General features: G+C 42.0%; 1 protein-coding gene across 1 annotated transcript; it reads right to left on the bottom strand.

The window, feature by feature from the left end:
* Positions 1–370: 370 nt before the first annotated feature.
* On the bottom strand, positions 371–24,937 carry LOC119730655 (leucine-rich repeat-containing protein 4C-like). Its single transcript, XM_038203645.1, has 14 exons — positions 24,750–24,937; positions 19,291–19,362; positions 9,488–9,547; positions 9,237–9,305; positions 8,702–8,773; positions 5,276–5,347; positions 4,595–4,666; positions 4,314–4,382; positions 3,282–3,347; positions 2,763–2,852; positions 2,484–2,555; positions 2,241–2,312; positions 1,005–1,076; positions 371–518 (listed from the first exon to the last, which is right to left on the bottom strand). The coding sequence occupies exons 1-14, from the start codon at positions 24,935–24,937 to the stop codon at positions 371–373; spliced, it is 1,194 nt and encodes a 397-aa protein (XP_038059573.1).
* Between the last annotated feature and the right edge of the window lie 644 nt (positions 24,938–25,581).

Below are 25,581 nucleotides of genomic sequence, written 5' to 3' on the forward strand. Positions count from 1 at the left end.
CATCAGACTTTGAATAGTTAAAAGATACAACATTAGGCCTATATATATATATAAAAACATTCCAAAACATTCCAAATATATATATAAAAACATTCCAAGGTTTACCACGGCAACCGGTGGTCAACATGCAAATTGAGGTCGAAGTTAATGACTCTAGCCAGCTAGCGGGTGCCGTGTGAAGCGCGACATCCCGGTAGAGAAAAGTACCCAAAAAATATTATTCCGGCACGATTGACAAATGATTGCAAATGCATGGCCTTGTGACTGCAACTTGGGAACAGCAAATACCTGGATAAGTAAACACTGATTTAAACCTAGATTTTTTTTTAATAAGCGGTAAGCAAAAAAAAAAACAATAAAAATTGATGACTCACAGTACTTCCAGAGAGTGAAGATCCTTAAACATTCCTCTGGTAATGACACTGATGTTATTGCGTTGCATGAAAAGTGTCCGTAGCTTGGTCTGGTTGCGAAATAAGCCATCGGGGATGGATGTGAGACGATTGAAGCCAATATCACTTCAAAATATGAACATATTGAGAGAAAAAAGGAACGTCAAACCATGCATAATTTATACCACACTTCAAGTGTTTGCGAGTCAGCATTGTAGGTTATACAGAGGTTATAAGGAGCACTTGTTTTCTTCAGAGCTCATTTCTTTATACGGGGTTGGTTTGGTTGAGAATTGCGATGGACTAACTTGATAGTTGTCCCTCTTGGAAAAAAAAACCTCCAAGGATTAGCTGAGGACTGCTGGAATCTAGGCACGCTGTGCATACGACCATTTTCCTACCAAATATTACATTGGGTCGCGTATTTAGACTGTTACATACATGTACTAACCCGAAAAACAGTTAGCAACCTCCAGTTTTTGCTTCAAGGGAATGGTTTTGTTTTGGCGCATTGTGTCGGGAAAAAAAACACTCAACGTTGTTACTAAAAGATTGACTTATGTATAAGTGTGGCGATTGAGACCATAAAATATAGTGTGTCAAAACTCTTACAGAACTTCGGTTAATGTTGTGTTGACTAGAATATTCTCTGGTAGAAAATCTAGGTGGTTATCGGCTATCAACCTGTATGGTATAGAAACGAATACATATGAAAACCTCATTATATTTTTGGTGAGAATCCTTTTATTAAAAGAAGCGTTATTAAACATGTACTTGTGTCTAATCTGTTATAATAAAGAATCTCGATTGAAGAATTTTGTTTTAACATACATGTATTCAGGTCATGCAGTCAACGGAGACTATTATTTCACGTTAGAGTAATGAATAGCTTTTTTGGAAAGGACCTTCATTAATAAAAATAACATCTTGCCTATAGTTTTGTACTATCGATGAAGCGACATTAAAACATATTCAAACATGAATACGAAGAAGTACAGCGTGTCCAAATCAACATTGTGCATGAAGAAAAATCGCTGATTTCCAAAAAAACTGTTCAAAGTAGCTTATCAATTGTTTTAGCATTTTCAAGCCCATGGTTTGTTTATAATTGCTCAAAAACATCAAGAAAATTCAACAATGTTAACCAACTGTACACTCTAAAAAAGCATTAGTCAGATTTGACTAGAAACCAGTCAAATTTGACTAGCCATTGAGGGTCAGCTGGGTGCAACTGAAAATCAGTCAATCTGACTAGATTTGTCCAGTCAGTATTATTGACTTTGGAAAAGTAGTTATGCAAATAACTGAAATTGGAGTCGAACCCAACTACGTTTCTAGTCATAGTATTGAACTTTGCATGTTTAACTAAATTCCTATTCAATTTCCAATAACTGGGAAAACTAGTCAATATTTTGACTAAGTTGTTTTTAGAGTGTATCTTTGATTTGGTAAGGCTACGTAATTTGCGACCTGCACAATGTAATTTATGCACTTCCGCCAATTATTGGGTTATTGGTATGTCTTGTGAGTGCTTGGAATATTGCCTGGCCTTTATGAAGCATTTGGATAAGGGTGTTTACAGGTAGCATTTTGTGACATAGAATTTTGCAATCAAATCTAATACCACTTGGAATGCCTAATATTAATGTATTAGCCTAAGTTCAGCCGAAGACTTCTAATTGTGCGAGTGGAAAATAATATGACTTTTCTTGAATTTTTTTTACCAATTACAAACAAATCCATAGACTTGAAAATACTATAAAATTTCATTAGCTAGTATGAACATCTTTTGAGCAAATCAGCGACTTCTTCATGCACAATGTTTATTGGGACACGTTGTACACTTACAACTGCCCGATTTCAGTCTTCGTGTCAAACAAACCCTCTGGTAGAGTCGTTAGGCGATTGTTCCGCATTAACCTAATACAGTGTGACAGATGTGTAAAATGAAGAGTTTAAAAGCAACTAATAGTGCATTTATGAATTTGTCTGATATTGAACAGAAAATGAATCCCAAATGCCCAATGCGTTTCGTATATAAAGTCTGTCGAAGCACATTTTATTATTTATTTGACGTTGAAGTTTACTTACAATTTGTTGAACCTATTAACACCTTGAAAAGCTCCAATGGCGACTCGGTTAACCCTGTTTTCTTGACAATAACTGAAGAAACAAAAGAGTTACAGTATTTAAACAATTTAACATAAATCGGATACGGCAAACTGGTTTAATAAAAGAGGTTTATTACCGCCGTCTTTTCACCTGCTGTGATACCCTGCCCTGAAGGCTAAGAAAACTTTTTTATTGGCAAAATTTGTTTTTAAGATGACCGTAACTTAAAGGCCATGGTATTTGTACAATTATACTCACAATCTCTCGATTTCTTTCCTGTGTTGTTTGTTCGAGGGATCCACAAATAAACTAGCTGGAATCTCGAGAATTCTATTGTTATCCAAAACTCTGTCAAATATTAAAAATTGAGATCAGAGTTTCAGTATTATTTTTTTCTTTTACTGAGAATGATATTCAACGTGGAAATGGATAATGTCGTTTATAATTAATGGAAAGGGTATGCATGTTTGTATATTATACTCTTTATTCAAAACACTTTAAATGCAAAATGTGTGCGTATAATATACAAATCGTCAGGGTTATCTCTGGTATTTGTTCTAAACAATAATAAAGTTCTTATGCCTTCTTAATTGAAAGTATAATATATTATGTGTACTTTATTCTCGAAATATCATTCTACAGTAACATGGCATGTACCAGTTGGAATGTTTGAGCAAATCACCTTTGGTAGACATCTGCATTACAAAGAAACGAGCATCATTCTTTGAAGACCATTCTTATTATTGAGTACTCACCGCGACCTACATGTATACTCACATGGAGGAGATGACTCCGCCGAAAGTGTGTGCCTTTAACACTTGCACATCGTTGTCGTCCATCCACCTGTAATGCAAAAACGTGTGAATAGTACCCAAGATCGTTTAGCCTATAGGGCAGGACCGGACACTAGGTATTGTGATGTAAAGTCACTAATGACACACGACGACATCATTCAATTGGGCCATGGGGAAGAAGGGTTCCCCTTACGTTGGGTCAGCGTAAACGCGCGCGCGGCAACGGTAAATTAACACGTGAAGTTTGAGACAACGGGTAAAAAATTCGAGCGGGGTTTTCATTGATGAAGAGAGTTTAAAGGTTATGAAATATCCTGTAGGTAAAAAGAGTAACACCTTGAGATTTAGCAATGCTTATCAGTGTACATAAGCATGTAGATATTAGGGGAGAACACCAGGTAAAGTAACGAATAAGGACTCAAGCGGTGAATTGCTTCAAACGTCCGCAGATTCCTAAGAACTTGGCAGGGTTTCAAATTCATGATGTCATCAGACAAGGGGAGGAGAACAGGTAATGCAACGGATAAGGACTTAAGCGGCGGTTGCTTCAAAAGTCCACAACATTCCTAGTAAGAATGTCTTATATTGACAATAATGCAGTTGCAAACGTTGCAAATTTAAAGAGAGCGCGAGTCGAGTGCAAATTCTTGCGTGACTGCCCGAAACGAACTGCATGAAATATCGATCACATAGTGGTTGTAAACATGGGAGCGCGTGAAATTGAATCATCCGCTCTGTGTTTCGACACTGAAGACCTTATAAGGGCCAATGAAGTACGGGCATGTGTTTTTGCACCGTTTTTCATTAACCGTTGACAATCTGGAACGATTAACAGTATTGTGCAGTAAACAGGGTACAAAAATGTAGGTCACGGAATTTCCCAAAGGTATACATAACTGACATCATCATAAGACGATCAGATTTAAAAATATCAGATTGCTGTGTTTAGTTAAGGCGCTGCTCTCCCTTTCCACGCACTGAGCCCATATTCCACCGTGCCTATAGTGTTTCTTACACTTCTCGGATCTGCAGTCCTTTGAAGGTATCTGGGCCGAGCTCCTTCAACTTATTTTCGGCAAGACCCCTGGTAGATTAAAGAAACGCGAAACAAAATGTTAATTCAGTTTAAATTTACACAATTTCCAACGGTCATAGGTCATGCAAATACTACCGTAAATGCAAAGCCAACCCCCTCAATCATTAAAATTCATTCCTGTATCATCATGATTTGTTTCAGTTTTTTTTACTTATTACTGCTTGCACAAAGTGACAGTTAAGGAATAAAAAGAAACTTACAATGTGTCCATGTCCTTCGGGGCAGTCAATTCCTTGGCTGATATGGTTGATATCTTGTTTTTATCCAGTAATCTGATTAAACCAAAACATTCCATAATTTTTCTTTTGCAGATTTGGCAATTTTATATCATCAATCTTTTTGGACCCAGTCATGAATGCAATAGGCCGTGGTTTCGAGTGATTAAGGGAGGGTTGTAGGAGAAGGCTCTCATTCGCCCAGACATTCGGCCTATTCACATCGGCTTCACCTATAATTATAACCATCCCCAGGACAGGATCTGCAGCAAATTGTGAAACTCCACCAACATCAATTTTGGGAGATTCATTTTGTCTAGAAATAGATAGTTTTCTGTCAAAAATCACGCATTGATTAATGACAACTTTCTTGGAAAATGCTTTTGTAGTCTGTCGTCTTGCAGCGATCCAAGAATTTTCACCTCTCACACCGCAATACGAATGCCCCCGTCAGTTCCTCTTAAGTACCAACATTGCTAAATGTATCTGTTCTGAATGTTGTCTTTTGTTTTAAATGTCTCCAAAGGTGGCCTTGACATTAATCTAAACCAGGAATTAACAAAGCACGTCCCAAGCTGCACAAAAGTGGTCAATTAATGGTAAAATATCTATGTACTGATTTTGTAACGATATCTTGTTAACAAATATATATTCGCTAATACTCACAAATATCGAAGTTTGGTGCAACTCTTGAATGCATCCGCTTCAATACTAGTCACGTCATTCCCTCTTAAATTCCTGCAAGAAAGTTTGTGTCTTAAATATGCGCTCTACTTGCGATTTTTTCTTTTTTGGTCATCTTCTAGTTATCATGTTATTTTTGATGAAACATCGACAGTTTGTAATTGAATTATTCCTTTACAATTTCGACTTATTGGCTGCCTGACAACTATTTCCTTCTGGCAGGTAGTCTGGTTCTTGCTCCACAATTAATATCAACAATATACGGACCAGGCGCCAGTAGAATCATATACTTTAGTCAAGTAGCGCTTGGCTACCCGGACGCGTTGCGCCTCAGATGCCGGCACCAAAAAGAGACCAGTACGAGTGACGATGTCACGGGCGCCTGTACTATCTCCTGGAGAACGCTTGTTTGTTGGGGGTAAGAATATACAGTTATGCCAGGCTAGAATATCATACAAGGAACACATTATACAAATATAACTCACATGCTAATGTGATTGCCTCCCCCATAGCACATTATTGTACTCGTGGTCGTATTTGTACTCGAGTATTTCCTTTAATGACTCATACTAGTGTGCTCAAACACCTACTTGCAGAAAGGTACCCGTATTTTTATTCTTCCACAGAGTCTTCGAGGATAAATGTACGATATGTTGCGCATGGGTCTGAGCAATTGTATGTATAACTAATATGTACATGTACAGATCTGCAAGTAAAAAGCTGGTTGTGCTGACTTTTTTTAGTGGATGATCCCTTAGTGCCAGCTTGAAGGCGTCGAGGGATTTGTACTCCACTGGATCTACCACAAGGCTGTTACTGTCCCGGATTGTGCGTGGGAAGAGGCAGTACTTGGTGTGTGGGATGACGAATCGGGATTCGTGGTCTCTGGCTGGTATAGTATGTTGGGTGAGACTGGTTGTCAACATTGTCGACTAAATTGTAGTTGATTTCGTACATCATGACCAAGCAACTGTGAGTACTACGTCAGTCCTGTACAGATGGCCGGTTCAGATCCTTTAGCATAGCGTGTTTCGCTGTGTGTGGGTGTCCCATGTAGAGCAAGTATATTCCACTGTATGTCTGACTCAGGTGGTGCTTCATGTAGACAGCTTCCTTCACATTTCAACTTCAATGTCTGAGGTTGCGAGATAAAAAAAAACATTGTGGAGTTGGATTTCCTACTGAGAGTGTCCACATGGGTGTTGAGGTGAGATGAGAGTCGAGATCAACTCCAAGGTACTTCGCAAAATAGGTTACTTCTTAAGTGCGTCCATGAATGGTGTATGATGCAAGGATGGCTTTACGTTTGTTAGTGATTCGAAGGACCTGGAATTTCTTAACGTTAAACCTCATCGGCCACTTAGATTCCCTATCTTAGAGAGCATCATGATCTTTTTAAAGGCTGGCTGCGTCTTCAGCAGACAGCTTTGTTGTGGAAGTTGGGACGCAAGCAGGTAGGTCATTAGTGAAAATTAGCACCAACAAGGGGCCTAGGACATTACCCTGTGGTACTCCCGATGTTACCCGGGATTCGGTGCTCTTCTGACCGTCACCTCGGACAAATTGGGATTGTATATGGATAAAATCCTGGGTCGAATCTAAGGTGATGTCTCGTTTTCTATAGTGCTCAACTTTCATCAGGAAGTGGCGGTGCGAGACTTTATGAAGTAGTCAAGTAGGATCACATCAATTTGTGATTTGTCATCCAATCGGTGTCACGTGCTGTACTTTAGCGAAACTAGTGATGTGTGTTTGAGAAGATATTGCAGTCATTGAGATGACGGATCACTGCCACAGAAAACAATGTGCTCGCAGAGCTTGCATGAAACCGATGTGAGAGAGTTTGGGCGGTAGTTTGCTGCGTCTGACCTGCTACCCTTCTTAAAGATAGGGACGATGTGAGCTTTCTTCCATTGCGAAAGTACCCTTGATTGATAGAGGCTTGAAATATGAGTGTGACTGCAGGAGCGATTTCTTTAACTAGTTCCTTCAGAAGTTTAGTTTGAATGCCATCAGGGCTAGATGCAGTAATGGCTTGTCGTTCCGAAGTTGTTTGGTAACACCACTCTGGCTCACAGCGATGGACTCCATGGCGGGAGAGTTCCTGGAACCTAAATCAGGAAGTGTGGAGCCATCATATTTGGACAAAACGGATGAGAATTGCCGGTTTAAGATGTCAGCGTTTGTCTATGAATCCGCTTTAAGGAATCCACCCTCGTTCATGGACTTTATAAGAGCACCCAGCTTCTTGTTCCTTGCGCTTACTGGTTCACTGTGCACAATGTCGTAGATGTATTTGTTGTGCGCGTTACGACAAATCTTATGGGCGTCTCTCTTTAGCCGTCGCAAGCGGGCAGAGTCCTTGTCTCTGTTGGTGCAACGAGTTTTCCTGTAGGCCCTAATATTGCGTCTTAAAGCACGCTTGGTGTCAGAATTAAACGACAGTTGGTTAAACCTGTTAGAGCTGAGTTTGGGAGGCACAGAATCTTTGTGTTCAGCATGAAGGACATGCAAAATCATCCGCCTATAATTTTCCAAGGCCAGGTTGTCGGTAATGGGCCGGAGATGAAACCTTTTGAGTTACATTCTCTCGCAAACTGGAATGGAAGACACATCTGAAGAATATCACTCGCACTGCTTGGATGGGAGCCTAGCACTGTCCATCTTTCGACTCTTAAAAAATCCAAAGGAGAGCCTGCCGCCTAATATGGTTAAGCAATCAAGAGCAATCGAGGCATAATCTTAGCAGTTTACCCCATCGATGAAATGTTGCAGCAGTCTTCTGTTTATAAATATAGAATACAGTGCAGCAAGTGCCCAACCTTGCTGAAATCCACGGTACCACCTTTCAGGCTACCTGCTGCTCGACAAACCAGGCAATCTATGCTACTTAACTTCCTGCAGCAGTGAAGATTATGGAACAGTCTACCGTCATCAGTTCTTTCAGACATACATTACAAGGGCAAGCAGTCCTTCAAATGCAGACTAAATGTTAAGTACACTAAAGTTAACAATCAGTTTGGGTGAAATGTGACTGCATTGTGATGCTAATAGGCATGTCTCTCTTCACTTTTGAGTGAGGCATAGCCCAATAACCATTGTTTTCGTTCTTATTTCTCGTTTTCATTGTGGAATGGTCTGTTGAACCAAGAACTTTAGCTATCCTTTTGAGATATTCTGTTTGTTTTATTAGGGTGCTCCTTAATGTGAGCAGGTCATAAAAACACGTTGGAAACAAATCACGAAGTACACGATAAGAATACCATGCCATGTCTAATTGGGATAGGCCTACAGGATGTAAATGTCCCACACATGGGTTACTATTAGCGTCGAGGTTTAAAACAAAGCAAAACGGGACGAGGTTCGTATTATAGACCTTAAATTACGATCTTAAATTTGCGAACTTACACATTTGTCAACTTTGTACATCTTGCAAAGGTGTCTCTACCAATAGCCGTCATTCTGTTGTCTTCGAAATCCCTGGAACAGAAACCGATGATGAAATATACGTTAATTCCTTTGCGGTAATCATATTGGCGATACAGCGAAGACAAAATCCCCTGCGTCAGCACCATGTATGCTATGGCCGAACAGCTTAAACTAATGCAACACAATCCTGCGTGTGCACATGTACGTTTTTACAACATTACAAAACAAGGAAATTCAAGTCCAAATATTTTTAAACTATTGACAATAATTTATGGAGGCCAAAAATCACAGTTACGGTGATTTAATCCGTAGAGTCAAAGTAGTTTATAATTTCCCAGTTTAACGCGGCAGGTGCCTCACGGGATCACTTTGAAAACTGATTCTCTTAAAGCATGTGGATGTTTTAAAAGTCGAAAAGCATGACTGATTCACTCACATAGACTATAATATGAGTGAAATTTCTGTTATTTGAATATAACAATCAACGAAAAGCTAGCAATTAATATTGACTCACACTGTTTTTAGCTGGACTCCATTTTTCATGACCAAGTCGATGTCTTGCAGTTGATTTCCACGAGCGTGTCTACGAGCAAGCCAGACATGAAAATAGTCCAATTGTTCAATTGTCATCACAGAAGAGAACGCAATTTTGAAATTGGCTATCCTAGCAAATAACCAGATGATGCAACTATTTCGATAGACACAAATATTTGTGATTTACCAAGACAAGAGGCAGTTGAATGTTGTAATTTATTTAATACTTACAACATCATCACAGACTCTGGAATTTCGAAAGGCTTGTCAATGCTGTTGCCAGTCAAATCGCTTTGTAAAAACAGAGAAGATACAGTCAGGTGTTAATAGGCGAGCGGCGGAATCAAAATTTGGGTTGACTAAAATGCCCCACCCTACACATACCTACATCATACATCATGAGCAGGCTTAATATGTCTACTTTAAGATTAGGTTTGATTTGAAGCTTCAAAATTGGAAGAAATGTGGCTTTGTAGCTATTTTGTTCTAAAACTTACATTGTTGGTTACAAAAGTATGAGTTAACAAATTTGGTATTTAATAGGGGACTAATATATGTGGGACCAGCACGAACCATCGAGGCACGTTTTAAACCAAATTGCCGTTCTATACATTTTCTAATACCATATTCAGATTACAAAATGTACAGTTACTAAAAACAGTATTAAGTGCAAATATGCAATTTTCTAACAATCGTATTTCTTAAAACAACATGAAGGTAATTTTCTTTGTTATTTACTATACTTGTGCCTGTTTTCCGAGCTAAATGAAAAAGTGAATATGGTTAATAGATAGTGTGGCGGGAACCCCCCCCCCCCCCCCCCCGCCAACCTAAGTTTGTTAGGATACGTCTGACTCCTAGCGCGGTGAAGACAGTCTTCCCAAACCCAGCTCTTCCCTAGATGAGAGATCACTCAGAGCGACCTTCAAGGCTAAGGGTGCAGGTCCGTTAAGGTGGAAATCTACCGCCCGATTATGAATGAGTGTTGATTATTTATCTGTATTACTTAATTGCACAATAAACCTGTAAACATAAACACCGGAAGCAGTTTGTCGGTAATCTCAAACAACAATGAACGTAATTTATTCACAATAATCAGGTACATTAATTAGGATGTGGTTCGGTGGGTTGTTTTAATACCAGGGTCCTTCGTTACTGGAGGTAGCCCGCTGCTCGCCTATGCAACAACACACACAGCATTAAGCACTAGACATCAATGGCAGCAAAATGAGCAACTATAATATGTAGCCCGTGTGGCACGCTGAAGTGCGCCCTCAAGCAGTTATGAGACACGCGTGTACTGTAACCATGGCAGACGACATGTTCGCACATGTTTTGGCGAAATTCCCGCAGTGAAATGCCAAGATTCTTGCTATAAGTCAACTGTTAGTTTGACATTGATTGACAATCCTACAGCTTGTGGCTCTCAGGTGAGAATAAGTGAAGGATATTGGGATGATTATAACATTTGTTGTGTTGATAATTGATGTTGAAATTAACGTTACAGAAACAAATGTGAATTGTATAAATCGGGAGCCAATTTTAATGCATCTAGAAGAAATAATTGATCTTGTTACCAATATACCTTTCCGTAATGAAACCTCACATACTGGGATGATTCAAATTAAGTTACATGTTGAGTAATGTTAGAAATTGAACAAGTTTAAAGTGTACTGATGCTAGAAGTTGGGTGGATTATTTGATCTACAATCTGGATTGACCCCCTAAATTGCTTTGTGTAGAGACACACGCCTTTTGTTAAGGTACATATTTTGCTTTTCTTTTACTCTCAGGTGTACCCTGATAGTTTGGGGATTAACTTGATCTGTATTTTTCTGCCTGGACAGTCACAGTCTGGAACTCTGCTCCACATCTTGAGTGGAGCAAGCCGTTGGTGACTGGACTGGCCACGTGTGAGCTTACACATGTTACATCTTCACAAGGACATGAATTACATGTATGCTGTCTGCATTAGGTGAACTACTATCTCCAAGCAGGAGGGATCTTGTGAAGGAACCGTTTAGTTTACTGTGCAGCGTATACAGTGACGTTGAACTTCTGTAGTTTCGCCGGAACTCCACGAAGTGATGTGAACTGAACTGAACTGAACTGACTAGTCGATCAACATTTTTGGATTGGGACTTGATTGCCTTAGAGTGACATTGTTGACCTAAACATTTACATGTAGGCCTTCTTAAAGTTTTTTTTTTTGATTATCATCATCAGCGCTGGTGTTATAGATTTTGATATAGAGTTCTGACCGAGTTTTCAAATTAAAGATTTTCTAGTTCAGTATTATTTATAGACTAAGTAGTGGTTTGTTCATTTGTCTGACCCAAGGTGTGTTGACCCCAATGTGGTCCATGTGACTTCATATATACACAGCGCTAGTTATGAATCGCTAAGTTAGCAATAACACAGGGTCACAAGCGTACAACAGCCGCTTAGCAATGTATACGGTCCGTTAGCAGGGTACCCGTTACGCCGTGTGTGTAAGCCAGAATTCAGCTACATGTACCAGCGCAACCCCTGTACAGCTACACAGACTTTGTACACGAATCGCCTAAGCAACTACACATGTGGAGTACAAGTAATTCACCGACTTTTCTGCCCGCTGTCGCAGCTACGCTCTAGCCCGCTTCTCCAGACACCCGGAGAACTCAACACCTGAAACAGCTGAGCCCCGAAACTAGGCACACAAGCAGTATCTCACCTAACAATCAAAGCCTTCCAAAGCCAAAATGTAATCTCCAGGCACGCATTTATGGGTGCAGACCAGTAAATCGGTCCGAAATTGCCTACGCCGGCCAAATCACGATTTGCATGCCCTCAAAATCTTCAGTATTTGAGCATGCTGTGGGCCATGAACCTGAGGCATTGTAAAAAATATGGGTGGAAGCCGTGCACAGGACTGGGAGCTTGCAGTTCTGTGTAATTTGGATGTAATTTGGACCCCAAAAGCGCTCTATTTTGCAATGGAGTGTAGGCATCGTTTTTCAAAATGGCGATGTGCTTCAGGACTATTTTCAGGGGTGATCATCTATAGATGGAAATTTCTCCTGAAAGTCATCAGTTGACCCCCCCCCCCCCGAAAATTGAAAAGAAAATAAAAGATGATGAAACAAGCTTTAATTTGATGTGTGTATCGAACACCTTGGAGTGTTGTGAGTATTTTTCCCGAACTTCTGAAGTGGCAGCATTTACTCAGGACGACCAATTACCGTCATCCTGTGACTACGCCCCTAACCAAAACTCACTCCCCTGATGCCGAACCTCGGGTACTACACCAGTTGCCTCATCCTCCTTGACCACCTCCTCACAACCGCACTGTTTGCATTGCCGTCTCGACAACCAATCAGAATTACCATATTTCTTGCCACTCCTGTGCTCAATGACCAAGTCATATTGAGACAGGACCTCAATCCACCCTCGGGGTTCTTAAAATTAAGTACCCACCGCAATGCGGCATGGTAAATTCTGACCGTTACCCTGCGGCCTTACAAGTACACAACCACAGCCAACAACTCTATACGAGTGACACAGTAATTTCGCTCAGGTTTGCTGAGCTTCCAGTTCGCATACGCAAGCACTTTTCGTCACCACCCTGGACCTGCGACAACGCCGCCCCGATACCTTCACCACTGGCATCGGTGTCCAAGATGAAGTCATCCTCGGGCATCGGATATGACAAAACTGGGGCGGCTTGAAGCCTGCCCTTCAGCTCGTCAAATGCCTCTTGACAACTCTCAGTCCACACAAACATTCTTGACTTCTCGGTTAATGCATGAAGTGGACTTGCCACTTCTGCAAACCCCTTTATGAACTTCCAGTAGTACGATGCGAGGCCTAAAAAACTTCGCACAGCTTGTACACACTTCGGAACAGGCCAACTTGCCACTGCCTTGATCTTCTGAGGATCCGTGGCTGGCTACCCTTTCTGAGGACACAATGTGCCCTTGGTAAGCCACTGACATATGAAACAAATGACACCTATTGGGCTTGAGTTTAAGCCCAGCGTTTCTTTGCCTGTCAAACACAACTCGGAGACGCTCTAGGGTCTCCCTCATTGACTGGCCAAACACGATGATGTAATCCAAATAAATCAGTAGGATTTCCCACTGCAAGCCGGTCATGACCTTTTTTCCATTAGCCCCTCTAAAAGGCATGCATTTCCACCGGTACAACCCGCTTTTCACCACCAATGATGACTTTTGGCTGGCGTCCTCATCCAGAGCGACTTGCCAGTATCCCGACGCTAAATCAAGTGTACAAAACCACTTCGCCCCACCCAACGCATCAAATGTTTCATCAATGCGCGGCACAGGATAGGCACCCTTGATGATCACCGAATTCAACTTTCTGTAATCAATACAGAAGCGTTTCGTACCATCTGTTTTGTCAACCAAAACAACATTTGCCGCCCATGGACTGTCGGAAGGTTCAATCACCCCCCCCCCCTCTTTCCCAAATCACTGACTTGCCTCTGAATTTCCTCCTGACAATACGAATGACGCCTCATCAGTTCTTTCACCGGCTTAGCATCACCAGTATTTACGTGATGCCGCACCACGTCCGTGCGACCAATGTCATGGTCACCCTTGGACAACACATCCTGAAAGTCTACAAGACATTTCCGGACGTCCTCATGGTACCAGAGATATGGCTAACACCAAGCCTTGCTTGGCTAGGTCACCGCCACCTTCCATCGACGATGGCAGGCCCGACCAAGTCGGCACCCTTCCGAGCAACTATACCCGGGACCACGGCCTCATGACCTGACTGAATCACCGTAATTTGAGAAACTACAACACGACCAACAAAAGGCTCGCCAGCACGATTGGTGCATTTGATTCACTCACAACTGAGCCCCCACTCTTTCAACTGGAAATCTAGATTTCCACCTGAGGGTACCAGGAAATCCATGCCCAGGATACCACAGTATTTCATTTCACAAACACTGCCCTGACTTGGTGCGTGGTTCGACCCACTTGTACCTCTACCCAAGCTATACCCAACGCGGCGAGCTGACTACCGTCAACTTGCTTCACCTGAACATTATCCGTCTGTAAAACGGGCCTCTTTTTTTTCGGAATTTGGTAGTACACCGTACCAATTATTAAAGTATTGGTGGCCCCCACGTCGATCAAAAATCAACACTTGTCAACAAACAAACCATACCGAGCTCCACGACTGAGATAGGGCAGAGTTATGACTCGTTGCCCGTCCCCAAGCTTTGACCTTTTCTGTCCACCACCAGCCTCGCTGTCACTGTGTTGTCTTCTGAACCCTTTTGACCTCTCAGCCCTCCCGCGGGTTCTACGGGGGCTGACTGACGTTTCCCTGCTTTGGAGTTTTCTTGCACTCCCGGGCGAAGTGCCCTTTGTCATTACATCTGAAACACCGCAATGCTTCCGGTCCAGCAATTAATCTGTGCTGTTCCACCTTCTCAATATCTCAGTCTCCATGGAGGCCTGGACTGCTTCATCCCAAGTTTTTGGACGAGCCCTGTTGATGCCCTCCCTAACTGAATAACTGTCAACAGCATCTGTGAAGTGGTTCTTAGCCAACCTTTTATGAGCATCTTCCTGCAACTCAGGGTATGCTCTCGCTGTCAATTCGTAAATCGCTTGCCCTAATTCAAACAGAGTCTCCTTTGGCTTTTGGCGCCGATGTCTCAGTTCGACGAGATAATTTTCGCTCTGTCGAGCTGACCCAAACCTGCGCTCCAACAATTTTACAAGCGCACTATACGTGTACTTGTGGCCAGAGTCACCCAACAACTGTAGAGCGTCTCCCTGCAAGCTTGCGGCTAACCAACTCGCAGCCTGCTCCTCGCTCCACATTTTGACCTCATGACACGACTCAAAATGGCGGAGGTGCTCTTCCAGAGCACCTTTCCGCTGTACCGATCAGGGGTTATGTTTGGCCTGTGATTTGGTCGCTCCAAACTACCCATCTGACCCACATCACTATGGACCCATGCCTCTCTTTTCAGTGGCCATGGACCCACTGATGAGATGTCAACTCGAGCTGAACTGTTGTTTGTCGCCTCAACAGGTCGAGTCGCAAAACTTAACAATTCGCTCTTACCGGCTTGGGGTTACCATCCCTATGTCACCAACGAACGGGATGGTACTCGCCAAACCCCGTTCCAATGCCACCCTCAGAGATAAAAACTGAATCAAAACTTTTACGAATTGCATCATAATTGACTTGATTTGACCGTTGATCTATGACCTTTGACCTTAGATACATTCCACGTTATCTTCATTACCTTTCACGCTGTGTTCATACGACTTTACCACTAGCTACTGTATTACTGCATTTATTAGCACCTTTTCCTGTTTTCTGCCGGTTTGGAGTGATTTGCAAAGCGCTTACATTGTAGCTCCTCTAGCTTTCAGAATATACTAAACCTTCTTGCCAAACCAAACATCATATCTGGAAAAGTAGCTGACTGCGAAAACCGTGTGTCCAGGGACATGATGATCACACATCCTTTCACTCCTTGGTACTGTAGCGTAATGGTGTGCTTGCAGCGAGTAATTTATAGTGCAAGAGCCAGCAAGCTTGCGCAGCGCCCTCTGTAGTTAGAACCGTGCGCGCGTTCCAAATTAGGAGTTGATCACAGCGCATCGTTGAGAACGGACGTGGGTTGCGGCGTCTCGTGGAGAACAGACGTTTGTGCGTTGTCGTGTTGCTGCACCGACGTGCCAACGACTGGGCAAGGACAGGGGGTCAGTAGCCGGAGACACACTGGGGATCTGAAGCTTGGTCCGTGTACGTCTTGCTACCTCGTGGGCTGTATCCACTGGGGCCTCGGGAGTCCTGCCGCCGGTAACTTTGGGGTCCCCGATAGTAAGTTGCAAAAGAGCGTGGGGGGCGATGCGAACAGTTCACCCCTGACGCAGGTGCCTTTTCATTCTGTAATTATTGTTGATTGACCCCTTCATTCTAATTCAACGCAATGGAGTATTAAAAGAACTTGATTTTCGTTGTTGTCTGATAAATAAAGGTTTCAGCGTTTGTTCAGTCGGTCAGTTCATGTCCTTCCCTTAATTGTACATCCTTAAGGAGACCACTTTGTACATGATGTCGGCATACGGCCTTCCGAACGGACACATTCCCTCGGTCACCGAGATCACTGCTCTCTTCGCTCACCAAAGGTTTAAGTCAAGAGGCCAGAGCAACCTGATTTAAGGGCAGCCACGCTCGCAGCGCCGCAGTACCAAGCTGCATTCGAGGATGAAACATGCAGACACATTCAGGTATCTACTCTACTAACTTGTGAACTAAACAGACCGGCTACATCTTTAATGCTGCTACAAATTAGGGACTTTTTCAGATGTATATCAGAGAAACCTCCAGCACTGACAAGAGTTCATGCTACAATCCCGGCCAAAATGGTTGGGACACTTCCTGAGCCTGCCACGGTCACCCACTCCCCCGGTCAATGTTGTGTTTCCAGCTGATGGAGCACACACTGCGCACCGCGCATGAGAGCCAACATTGAACTGGGGGGCCAGCGAGATTTGGCCAGGATTGTAGCAACAAATCATATTCTTATAAAAAAAAATTCACTCATCAGTTCCATCTTATGCCTAAATATAACATGTAATGCTGTAAAACTAAATATAACATTTGTGCAGTTCAACATTTATTTTGCTTTTTAGAAATACGATTCTGAGAAAACCATTTTGACTCAATAGTGTATATAGTTACTGTACATTTTGTAATACTAAGATCTCTGTAGTGAATTTATGGAAGATGATATACATTTAGCTGTAAAACTTGCTTCCATGGATGGGACTTGCTCCATAGATGTCTACAATTATTAAATTAAATTGGCGAGAAATACACTAAGTCGTAGTCAAGTTATTGTGAAAATGATCTATAATCGTTTTTTTTTTCATTTGCTTGCTGATAAAAAGGCATAATTTGCTGAAATACCAAATTTAACCAATTGTGTTCCTTATATGATGTAGGTGTGTGATGTTTGGCAACGGACAAATAACAAAATGTTACCTTAATGTTCCCCCTAAAAACAAACACGATTTTGAGAAAAATTCACATTTTTACTCAATATTGCCTTTAGTTACTTTACATTTTATAATCTTCATATGGTATTTGTGAATTTATGGAACGTCAATTTGGTGTAAAACTTTCCTCGATGGTTCAGGCTGGTCCCACAGGTATATAGAATACAACATGTGTAAAATCATATTTTTGACCCAAAATTGTGACTTTTAGACCAAAATGAGCCAAAAGACAAATTTTCCCCCATGTGACAGTTCCACATTATGCCTAATCTAAGAGTAGACATATGAAATGATGTGTGATATAGGTGTGTGTGGTGTTGGGCACTTGACAAACATTCAAAATTGTACCTTCTACGATCAAAAACTGGTAGAAAAAAAAAGGGATTCTTAGAAAAATGTACATTTTCACTCAATATTGCATATAGTTACTTAGCTTGAGTAACTCCAGCTCTATTGCCTATCGCATTAGAGCTCGAGTCAAAACTACGTTACAATCACCGGGTCGTAAGAATCCCGAAATCTCGGACTGTACATCCCCAGTGCATTACAAAAACGGTTATTGTCCCTATATTATTCCGACCCAGATTCCATAATTCATACCTCATACGATGCAGCAGACGTTCATGAAGCTAGTAATCGACTTCAAAAAGAACAACGAAGACAAACATAGGAAATTTTTCGATGATTTTGGTGGCGATTTTCCAGAAACCATGAGAAAACGTCGTGCGACACTATTCTGCTGACTGCCGTTGACCCCCAGAAAACCAACATTGGCCAACAAAAACACAAGATTTACCTAAAAACGGCCTCAAAATTACTAGATACGCCTCCTGAGGTAAAATGAGAGATCGATGATTGAAATCGAGGTAGTAAAGTTTGCTTACGAGTCGGATGAAAAGTGAAATTTCCCGTTCAATTCCGAGAACTTCCATCACGATCGTCAACATGTTAAATTTCCAACTCGTGTTTGAACAATGCGATGTGGACGTACGTGCCCAGCGTTCATCTGCTGGTCCCAGCATTGTTGGCCAATTTTTTTGGTCAACGGCAGTCGGTAGAATAGTGTCGCGCGACGTTTTCTCATGGTTTCTGGAGAATATTTTAGTCTTCGTTGTTCTGTTTGAAGTGTGCGGCAAAGATATGCCGCCGAATACCATAGGTACAAACGCCTTGACCAAGGCTATGCACACATATGCAAATAAGTAATAATCTGGTGCCTTCTTGTGCTTACAGTGCATTTTAAATTAAAAAGTAGCAATCTTATCCAACTATTATAAGTCCAGCGGATATGTGACAAAATATCGATGAATTGTGCACCTTTGCATAAAAACGTGAAACTTGGCAGAGATGTTCATATTTATGCCGGAAAATGGCGCCATCGCAAATTTATCTTTTTAGGGTCGTGCCCGCAGTAAAAACGGCAGCACAACATAAAAATAAGCAACATGGAAATGGGGGCTCTTGATGAGGTGGCGTGAACGTGATAATTCACAGCAAACATTACTTGCCGTTGCTGTGTTGAATCAATATACAGGGGGAAAAAAATCGAAAATATATTTTTTTTTCCGGGAAACAAGGTCAAAATAAAGTTACTCTTCTAGACGAGGTTGGAATATAGTGGAATTTGTTTCGTAAAAAAATACGTACACATTGAAACTTTGCAATCAGGACTAATTATATTTTAAAGAGATCGGGTATACATGTGTAACTCAGTAAAAACAAAGGATGTAAAATGTCCAATATATCTGGATCCATTTTCATGTGGCTTGCAAGCTGTAATGATTCTTTCCATGTCAGTAAGCGTATGTACTTACTGCTGTGTAAAACTAAGCTGAGAACAGGTCACTTCAAAACAAACGAAACGGTGTTGATAACATGTTTCTACTAGGCAATTGAAGTGCTAAATAATAATATTATTTTGTACAGAAGGCCAAGGGCGTTGTTTGCTTCGTGCCATGTCGCCCATTAGAACAATAAGCCTTGCAATGTACTTACAGCACAATAAGGTGCGGAAGGTCCAAGAAACCATGCTTACGTATCTCCTTCAAGGCATTCTCGGCAAGGTTTCTGAAAATGAACATTGTGCATTCAAGGCTTTATTATAGGCCGATATTAGCGTATATTGTATATTAATGCCAAATTCCTTCATCAACTGAATCATTTTCGGGATGAAAGTTCAAGAGAAATGTTTTAAGCACAACTTTACTGTGGCCCTGGACCGACATTTTAATATTGACCTTTTTAATATGAACCTTTTAACTTCTTAATATTGACGTTGTATCTTCGCAATATGCACGTTGCACGTAGCTTAATATCGCATTGTGGAAGTTGTTCCTTCTTAATTAATGTGAATGTTCCAACTTGTTAATGTTCACGTTCGATCTTGTCAATGTATACCATTGATCATGCTTGATGTCAACGTTGCACCTTGCTTCTTCGCAATATGAACCATGTACCTTCACATTGTGAACATTTGACCTTGCATCTTGTTAAAATCATTGTTGAACTGTCCTCCTTCGCAATGTGAATCATGCATTCTAAAAAGTACGAAGTCCCTGTCAAGCCCTATAGTTAAACAACCAGTTATGATGGACAGCTGTTTCAGGTCACTTAACCTGGGTCTACCTTGTAGTGATTTTTATCATGAATCAAGGGTTTCTGATTTATTTCACATATCTTTTATAATTCATGTTCAGGCTATATAATGAGCGCTGTTTCACTAGAAGAGATATGTTCAATTCATGAGACTAATTAATTTCTTGACGGTATACTCTCCGTCAATTACAACAAAGCAAAACAGTGTTCTGTGATCACGTTAAGAAGGCTTTTATCATAATACTTTACATCCTTCAAGCCCTATTCAGATTTTTTTTTGTGTTTTTAATCATAGTTACGAGAGATTTCCGTCGAGATCCACGTATTTAATTAGTATAAGAGTAAATCTTAAAATTAATGTGGCCTGACGTTGCGAACTTAGCAAGTTCTTCTTCAGAGGCTAAAACAGAAATGACAGAGGTACATACATTAACATGGGGTTGCACACAAACACGCAGGGCTGAAAGAAGAAACACAAAAGGATCAGGATTAGGTGGGAAAGGTGTGGGAAGATGCAGGGGAGGGTGGAGGGGAGAACAAAGAAACAAAGGGAGATGGCAAACCACAAGGGGTCTGGTGTAAACAGGGGAGGGACCAGAAAGGAGAAGGATCAAAGGTCACAGGGAGTGGTAACGGACAAAAGAGTGTGAGAGTGAAGGGATGATGCGGGGGGCAGTATTGAGGTGGAAAGGGATGAAAGATGGGGGAAGATGGGTAAACACAAACAAGGAAGACCAGATGGATTATCTGAAACAGAGGACAATGGAGGGAGAAAAGGATAAATCATTTCCAAGTTGGATGTTGAGACCATGTGGTTGAATAGTTCGAAGACGATTCATCCACACCTTCTCTCTGCTGAGGCGAACTGAGTCCTTGCGATGGCCAAGAGATTCAATGCCCTGCAAAATCATATCAGAAATGGAGTGGTTAGGCAGGTTGAAGTGATGACCAATAGGGGTGTCTAGTTTCTTGGTGTTGACCGTTGACCGGTGGGCATAGAAACGCTTCTTGAGCGTATTCTTAGTCTCACCTACATACATGTACTGCACTCCACAGACCCTGCAAGAAATAAGATATATGACATTAGAGGTGTTACAAGTGATGTTACCAATGGTTCTGTGGGTAGTGACAGAAGAGTGGCCAGAAAAGGAGTCAGACTCCTGGATATGAATCTGGCAGACAACACATCTGGAACTGCACTTGAAAGTACCATGCTGGGTGGGAGGGGATGCATCTAAGGATGGGACTTCAGCTCGAACAATCAAGTCCCGTAGATTTCGAGGACGCCTGTAAGCCAATGTGGGGCCGTTGGGGATGGCGCGGGCAAGGCGATCTGAAGTATGGAGGATATGATGATTGTCATTAGTGATTTTGCGGAGGGAAGGGAGATTGGGGTGAAACGTGGTAACCAAGGGAATCATGGGTTTGGCCATGGCATCAGGGGCCTTTCCCGTGAGAGCTAGATTTCTGGGGATAATTTTAGCTCTGGCAATGGCACGATGAACTTGGCGAGAGCTGTGACCCCTGGCCACCAAGTTGTTCCTCAGTATCTGTGTATGGCGGGAGAAATCGGAATCATTAGAACAAATTTTTCTGAGTCTGAGTGCCCGGCTAAACGCTATGCCAGTTTTGCAGTGCCTGGGGTGACAGCTGGAGGAGTGGAGGTACTGGTGGGTGTCTGTGGGTTTGGAATACAGGTCAGTGGTTAGTGAGTTGCCTTGCTTGCGGACGGTGACATCCAGAAAGTGGGTTTGGTGAGCCGAGAACTCCGATGTGAATTTGATGGTTCTGTGGAAGGAATTGATGTGGTTAGTGAAGGTCAAGAGACTGTCCTCATCCCTGGTCCAGATGAAGAAAACATCATCAATATATCTCCACCAGATCCAAGGGCGACATGGGGCCGAGGCAAGAATGCGTTCTTCGAGGTCACCCATGAAGAGGCAAGCCGTCGACGGGGCAATGCGAGTGCCCATTGCAGTGCCGTGTACCTGTAGATAGTGTTCACCAAGGAAGGAAAAATTGTTCTTCGTTAGTATAAGTCTCATGAGGGTGCCTACATCACTGATGGGAGGAGTCGTCTTTCCTGCCTTGGCCAGAGCCAAGGAGCAAGCACGAACACCCTCCTCATGTGGGATGTTGGTGTACAGAGATGAGATGTCGAAAGTCCCAATGATGGCTGTGCTGGGAATCTGGTCCTTGATTCCTTCAAGCTTGCGTAGGAAGTCTGGGGTGTCGTGAATGTATGACGAAATCTGTGGGACAAGGGGTTTGAGAAAACTGTCAATGAACAGGGAGATGTGTTCCGTGGGTGAGCCATTACCGGAGATGATGGGTCTACCGGGGTTGCCAGCCTTGTGAATCTTGGGTAGAAGGTAAAATCTGGCAGTCCTACAATCACAGGGAGAAAGAAATTTGTGAGCTTTCTTCGACAACTGGTCACGTGATCGCATATAGTATAAGAGTATGATCTAAAGATGTAATTGAAAGGAACATATGCGGTGGTACCGTTACGAAGTAATATCCACGTCTTACAAAGCATGACAACAATAGTAAGGGCATACATTGATATTTATTACTTCGGGGAAATATCGGGGATTTCACCAACGGTCATATTCTCGTCAGTTACTGTAAAAACGATAGCGCGCGGGGCACAGGTGGCTTCGGTCAATTATTTAATTGTTTATTCAGTGCATACACCCGCAACATACTCGAGCTTGTCTATAGGGCTAGACGTTTTTATGGTTGAATGCGCGATTACCCGCTGCAGCGATAACCCACCACCGCGAGAGAGCGCCGCATCACGACCGCACCGTTGCGCGAATCACGTGTAGCCGGGGCACCCTATACGAAGTTGTTTGCTTGGAGTTCATGCATGCATGACTGGTAGTCAGCCAATTGCGAATATTCTTCATGTTGCGGTCAGGCTCGGATATCCGGGAGGGGGGGGGGGATATTTAGGGTTCGACTTAGCAATAGCCCATAAACGAAATGCTCGTCAAAACAGCGGGTACCCTCATACTATTTGGTGAGGAACCCTGTTGGCGAGTCAAAAATTATTGGGATATGGCAAAGATGAAAGTACAGGAAGAAAGAAATCATTACATTCAGAAAGCAAACCGGTATAAATGTGTGTATAGTAAACGGTTGAAATGATTAGATCAGGTTATTTGAAACTATGACAAATCTGCTTCAGGATCCATGTTTTTACATGTATGCCCAACCTTGGGTTATGGTTAGCCTGAACGTGAATTTTAAAAGATGAGTGAAATAAAACAGAGAGCCTTGGGTCATGATAACAATCAATACAAGATAGACGCCCAGGTTAAGTGACATTGAACAGCCGTCAGATTGAAACGCCATCATAACTGGTTGTCTAACTATAGGGCTTGGCAAGGACTTCGTACATTGCGAAGGAGGACGGTTCAACAATGATATTAACAAGATGCATAACATTATTCACTTGCATAACAGTGCAAATTTGCTGACAAGATCGAACGTGAATATTAACAAGTTGGAACATTCACATTAAGAAGGAACAACTTCCAAAATGCGATATTAAGCCACGTGTGGCAACGTGCATATTGCGAAGGTACAACGTCAATATTAAGAGGTTACAAGGCTCACATTAAAAAGGTCAATATTAACATGTCGTTCCAGGGCCACCGTACAACTTGACATAAACCTGCAGTGTCGAAGTTGAATTTGGAAAAGAAAAAGTTATACGAGCTTTTTATTTCAAGAAATGCTTGCTTTGTTGTAATCAATTATGCAATGAAATCAACTAAAAATACACAAGACAAAGCAACCGTAGTAAAGCTGGTACAAGATCACAATATACTATTCAATTGATTGTGAATGGCTATTCACTGCTGTGTTTTTATCCATCTGGTCTACACCTAGGGGTTGAAGCGCATTCATCGGCGTTAAATGATTACACTGCCCGGCTCACAAGGAGCAGTCAGTCAGTCAGAGAGATACTAAAAGACTCTTGGCTGCTTCATTGTTGCAATGTAATCCTATCTGAAACCACCACCCAGCTTTCCAGGAGCAGTCAGTCAGTCAGCAGTCGCGGTGAAGGGGGGGGGGGGGGGGGTTTGGGGGGGGGGGGGGGGGTTGGGGGAGGGGGATTGGTTTGGAAGTTGGTAGTCTATGATCAGATTTGCTGATTAATGATGGAAGACAACCGCCTCTTGACCTCTAGATCTTGACCAATCAATGGGCGCTTTCTATATAGGGTATTTGGTCATTTGCAAAGGCAGGCAGCGGTCATGCGCTGTGTATTATCTTACACAGTGCCAAGCTTGTCCAATAGATATATGCCCATATTTGTATTACAAATAAAAAAAAAACACTGCATTTGAAATGAAAAATCACAAATATAGCCAGATTTCGAAATGTAATGACGTCACAATGTAGTCGACTCCGATTGGCTGGGCCGCAGGGTTGCATAAATTTGCGTGCTTAGATATATCGACCGTGGAAAAAAAATCGAATAACGGGGACGGGGACCATCATCTGAGGTCCCTGTTCAAATCTATTTCATACGTATACGTATATATTTTTTGCAGTTTAATGCCATTTCAGTGGTTCTCCAGTCTTTGTATTGTACAGTAAAAGTTTCAGTTTAATGTACAGTGAAAAATTTCAATTTAAGGTACAGTACAAGAGGGATTCGATTCTTCTCTTTGGCTTTTTGTTTACAACATTGTCCCCGGTTTTCTCTTTCCTATGATGTTCTTGAAGGAAAACGGGGGTAGAGAAAAACGAGACAGGGAGTTGTTTTTTTTTGGGGGGGGGAGTCAGTCAGAAAGGTAAAACAAGGACGTTGTAGTGCCAGCAATAATAATTGTTTGACTTACAGGACTTTGGTGTCGTTTGGTATCCCCTTCGGTAACTCCATCAGACCTCTATCACTGCAGTCTATGCGAGTCCCGTGGTCGCTACACTCACACACCCCACACGCTTCCTTGCTTGCATGAACCGTCAAGATAAGAGTCGCATAGTGCAACATCATCAGTCCTAAAATTATGTACCAACCCCGCTCCATGCCTATATACACGCGGTACGCCGGGTGTTGCATAGACCGTCTGATTTCAAGTATGTGTTATTGATTTTAATTCTCGATTTACTTTCAACGTACTGTGTTAAATAAATCTGAACAAAAGCACTTCCTGTTTCAGTCGAGATCATTTGTTGCAGGTCTCGAAGAGCTGCATGGTAAAAGTCGGACGGGGGCCCAAGGGAAATTCCCAGATTTATTTTGTAGTCAATGACGACATCGTGACAAACATGATCCATTGTTGCTAACAACAGACCTGCAAACTTATTGAAGAGTAAAGCAGGAAACAACTATAGTTTTGATTTCTATCACCTCGACTCAAAATTCCATCTTATAGAAGAGATTAATCTAGATCTAGTATTAATCTTATTTATGGAACACGATCGAGTACCTTCTTTTACAGTGGGTGAATTCCATACATAATTATAAGTCTTTAAGATTGTACTTTCTCAGCTGCAAGGGTTTAACTGAACTGTCTGGGAGATTACATAACAATCTTTAGTAAAACTCGCAAGGGGCAAACGGAACTATTGTTATGGGTTTTGTAGTCCACTGCGTCTATAACAATAAACGTCTGAGACTCATAGGTATGGGCGGCCATTAGGGCAAAAAAGACAATCACCAAATTAAAG

Source organism: Patiria miniata, unplaced genomic scaffold, assembly GCF_015706575.1.
Source record: "Patiria miniata isolate m_02_andy unplaced genomic scaffold, ASM1570657v1 HiC_scaffold_22, whole genome shotgun sequence".
NCBI classification, from domain to species: Eukaryota; Metazoa; Echinodermata; class Asteroidea; order Valvatida; family Asterinidae; genus Patiria; species Patiria miniata.

Excerpts from the sequence above, each read along its gene's own strand:
- LOC119730655 (XM_038203645.1), bottom strand. The coding sequence starts at position 24,937 with ATGGAGCGGGGTTGGTACATAATTTTAGGACTGATGATGTTGCACTAT. Across the intron at positions 2,556-2,762 it reads AGGAAAGAAATCGAGAGATT|TTATTGTCAAGAAAACAGGG; the intron begins GTGAGTATAATT and ends TTGTTTCTTCAG. Across the intron at positions 1,077-2,240 it reads AAGACTGAAATCGGGCAGTT|GTTGATAGCCGATAACCACC; the intron begins GTAAGTGTACAA and ends TATACCATACAG.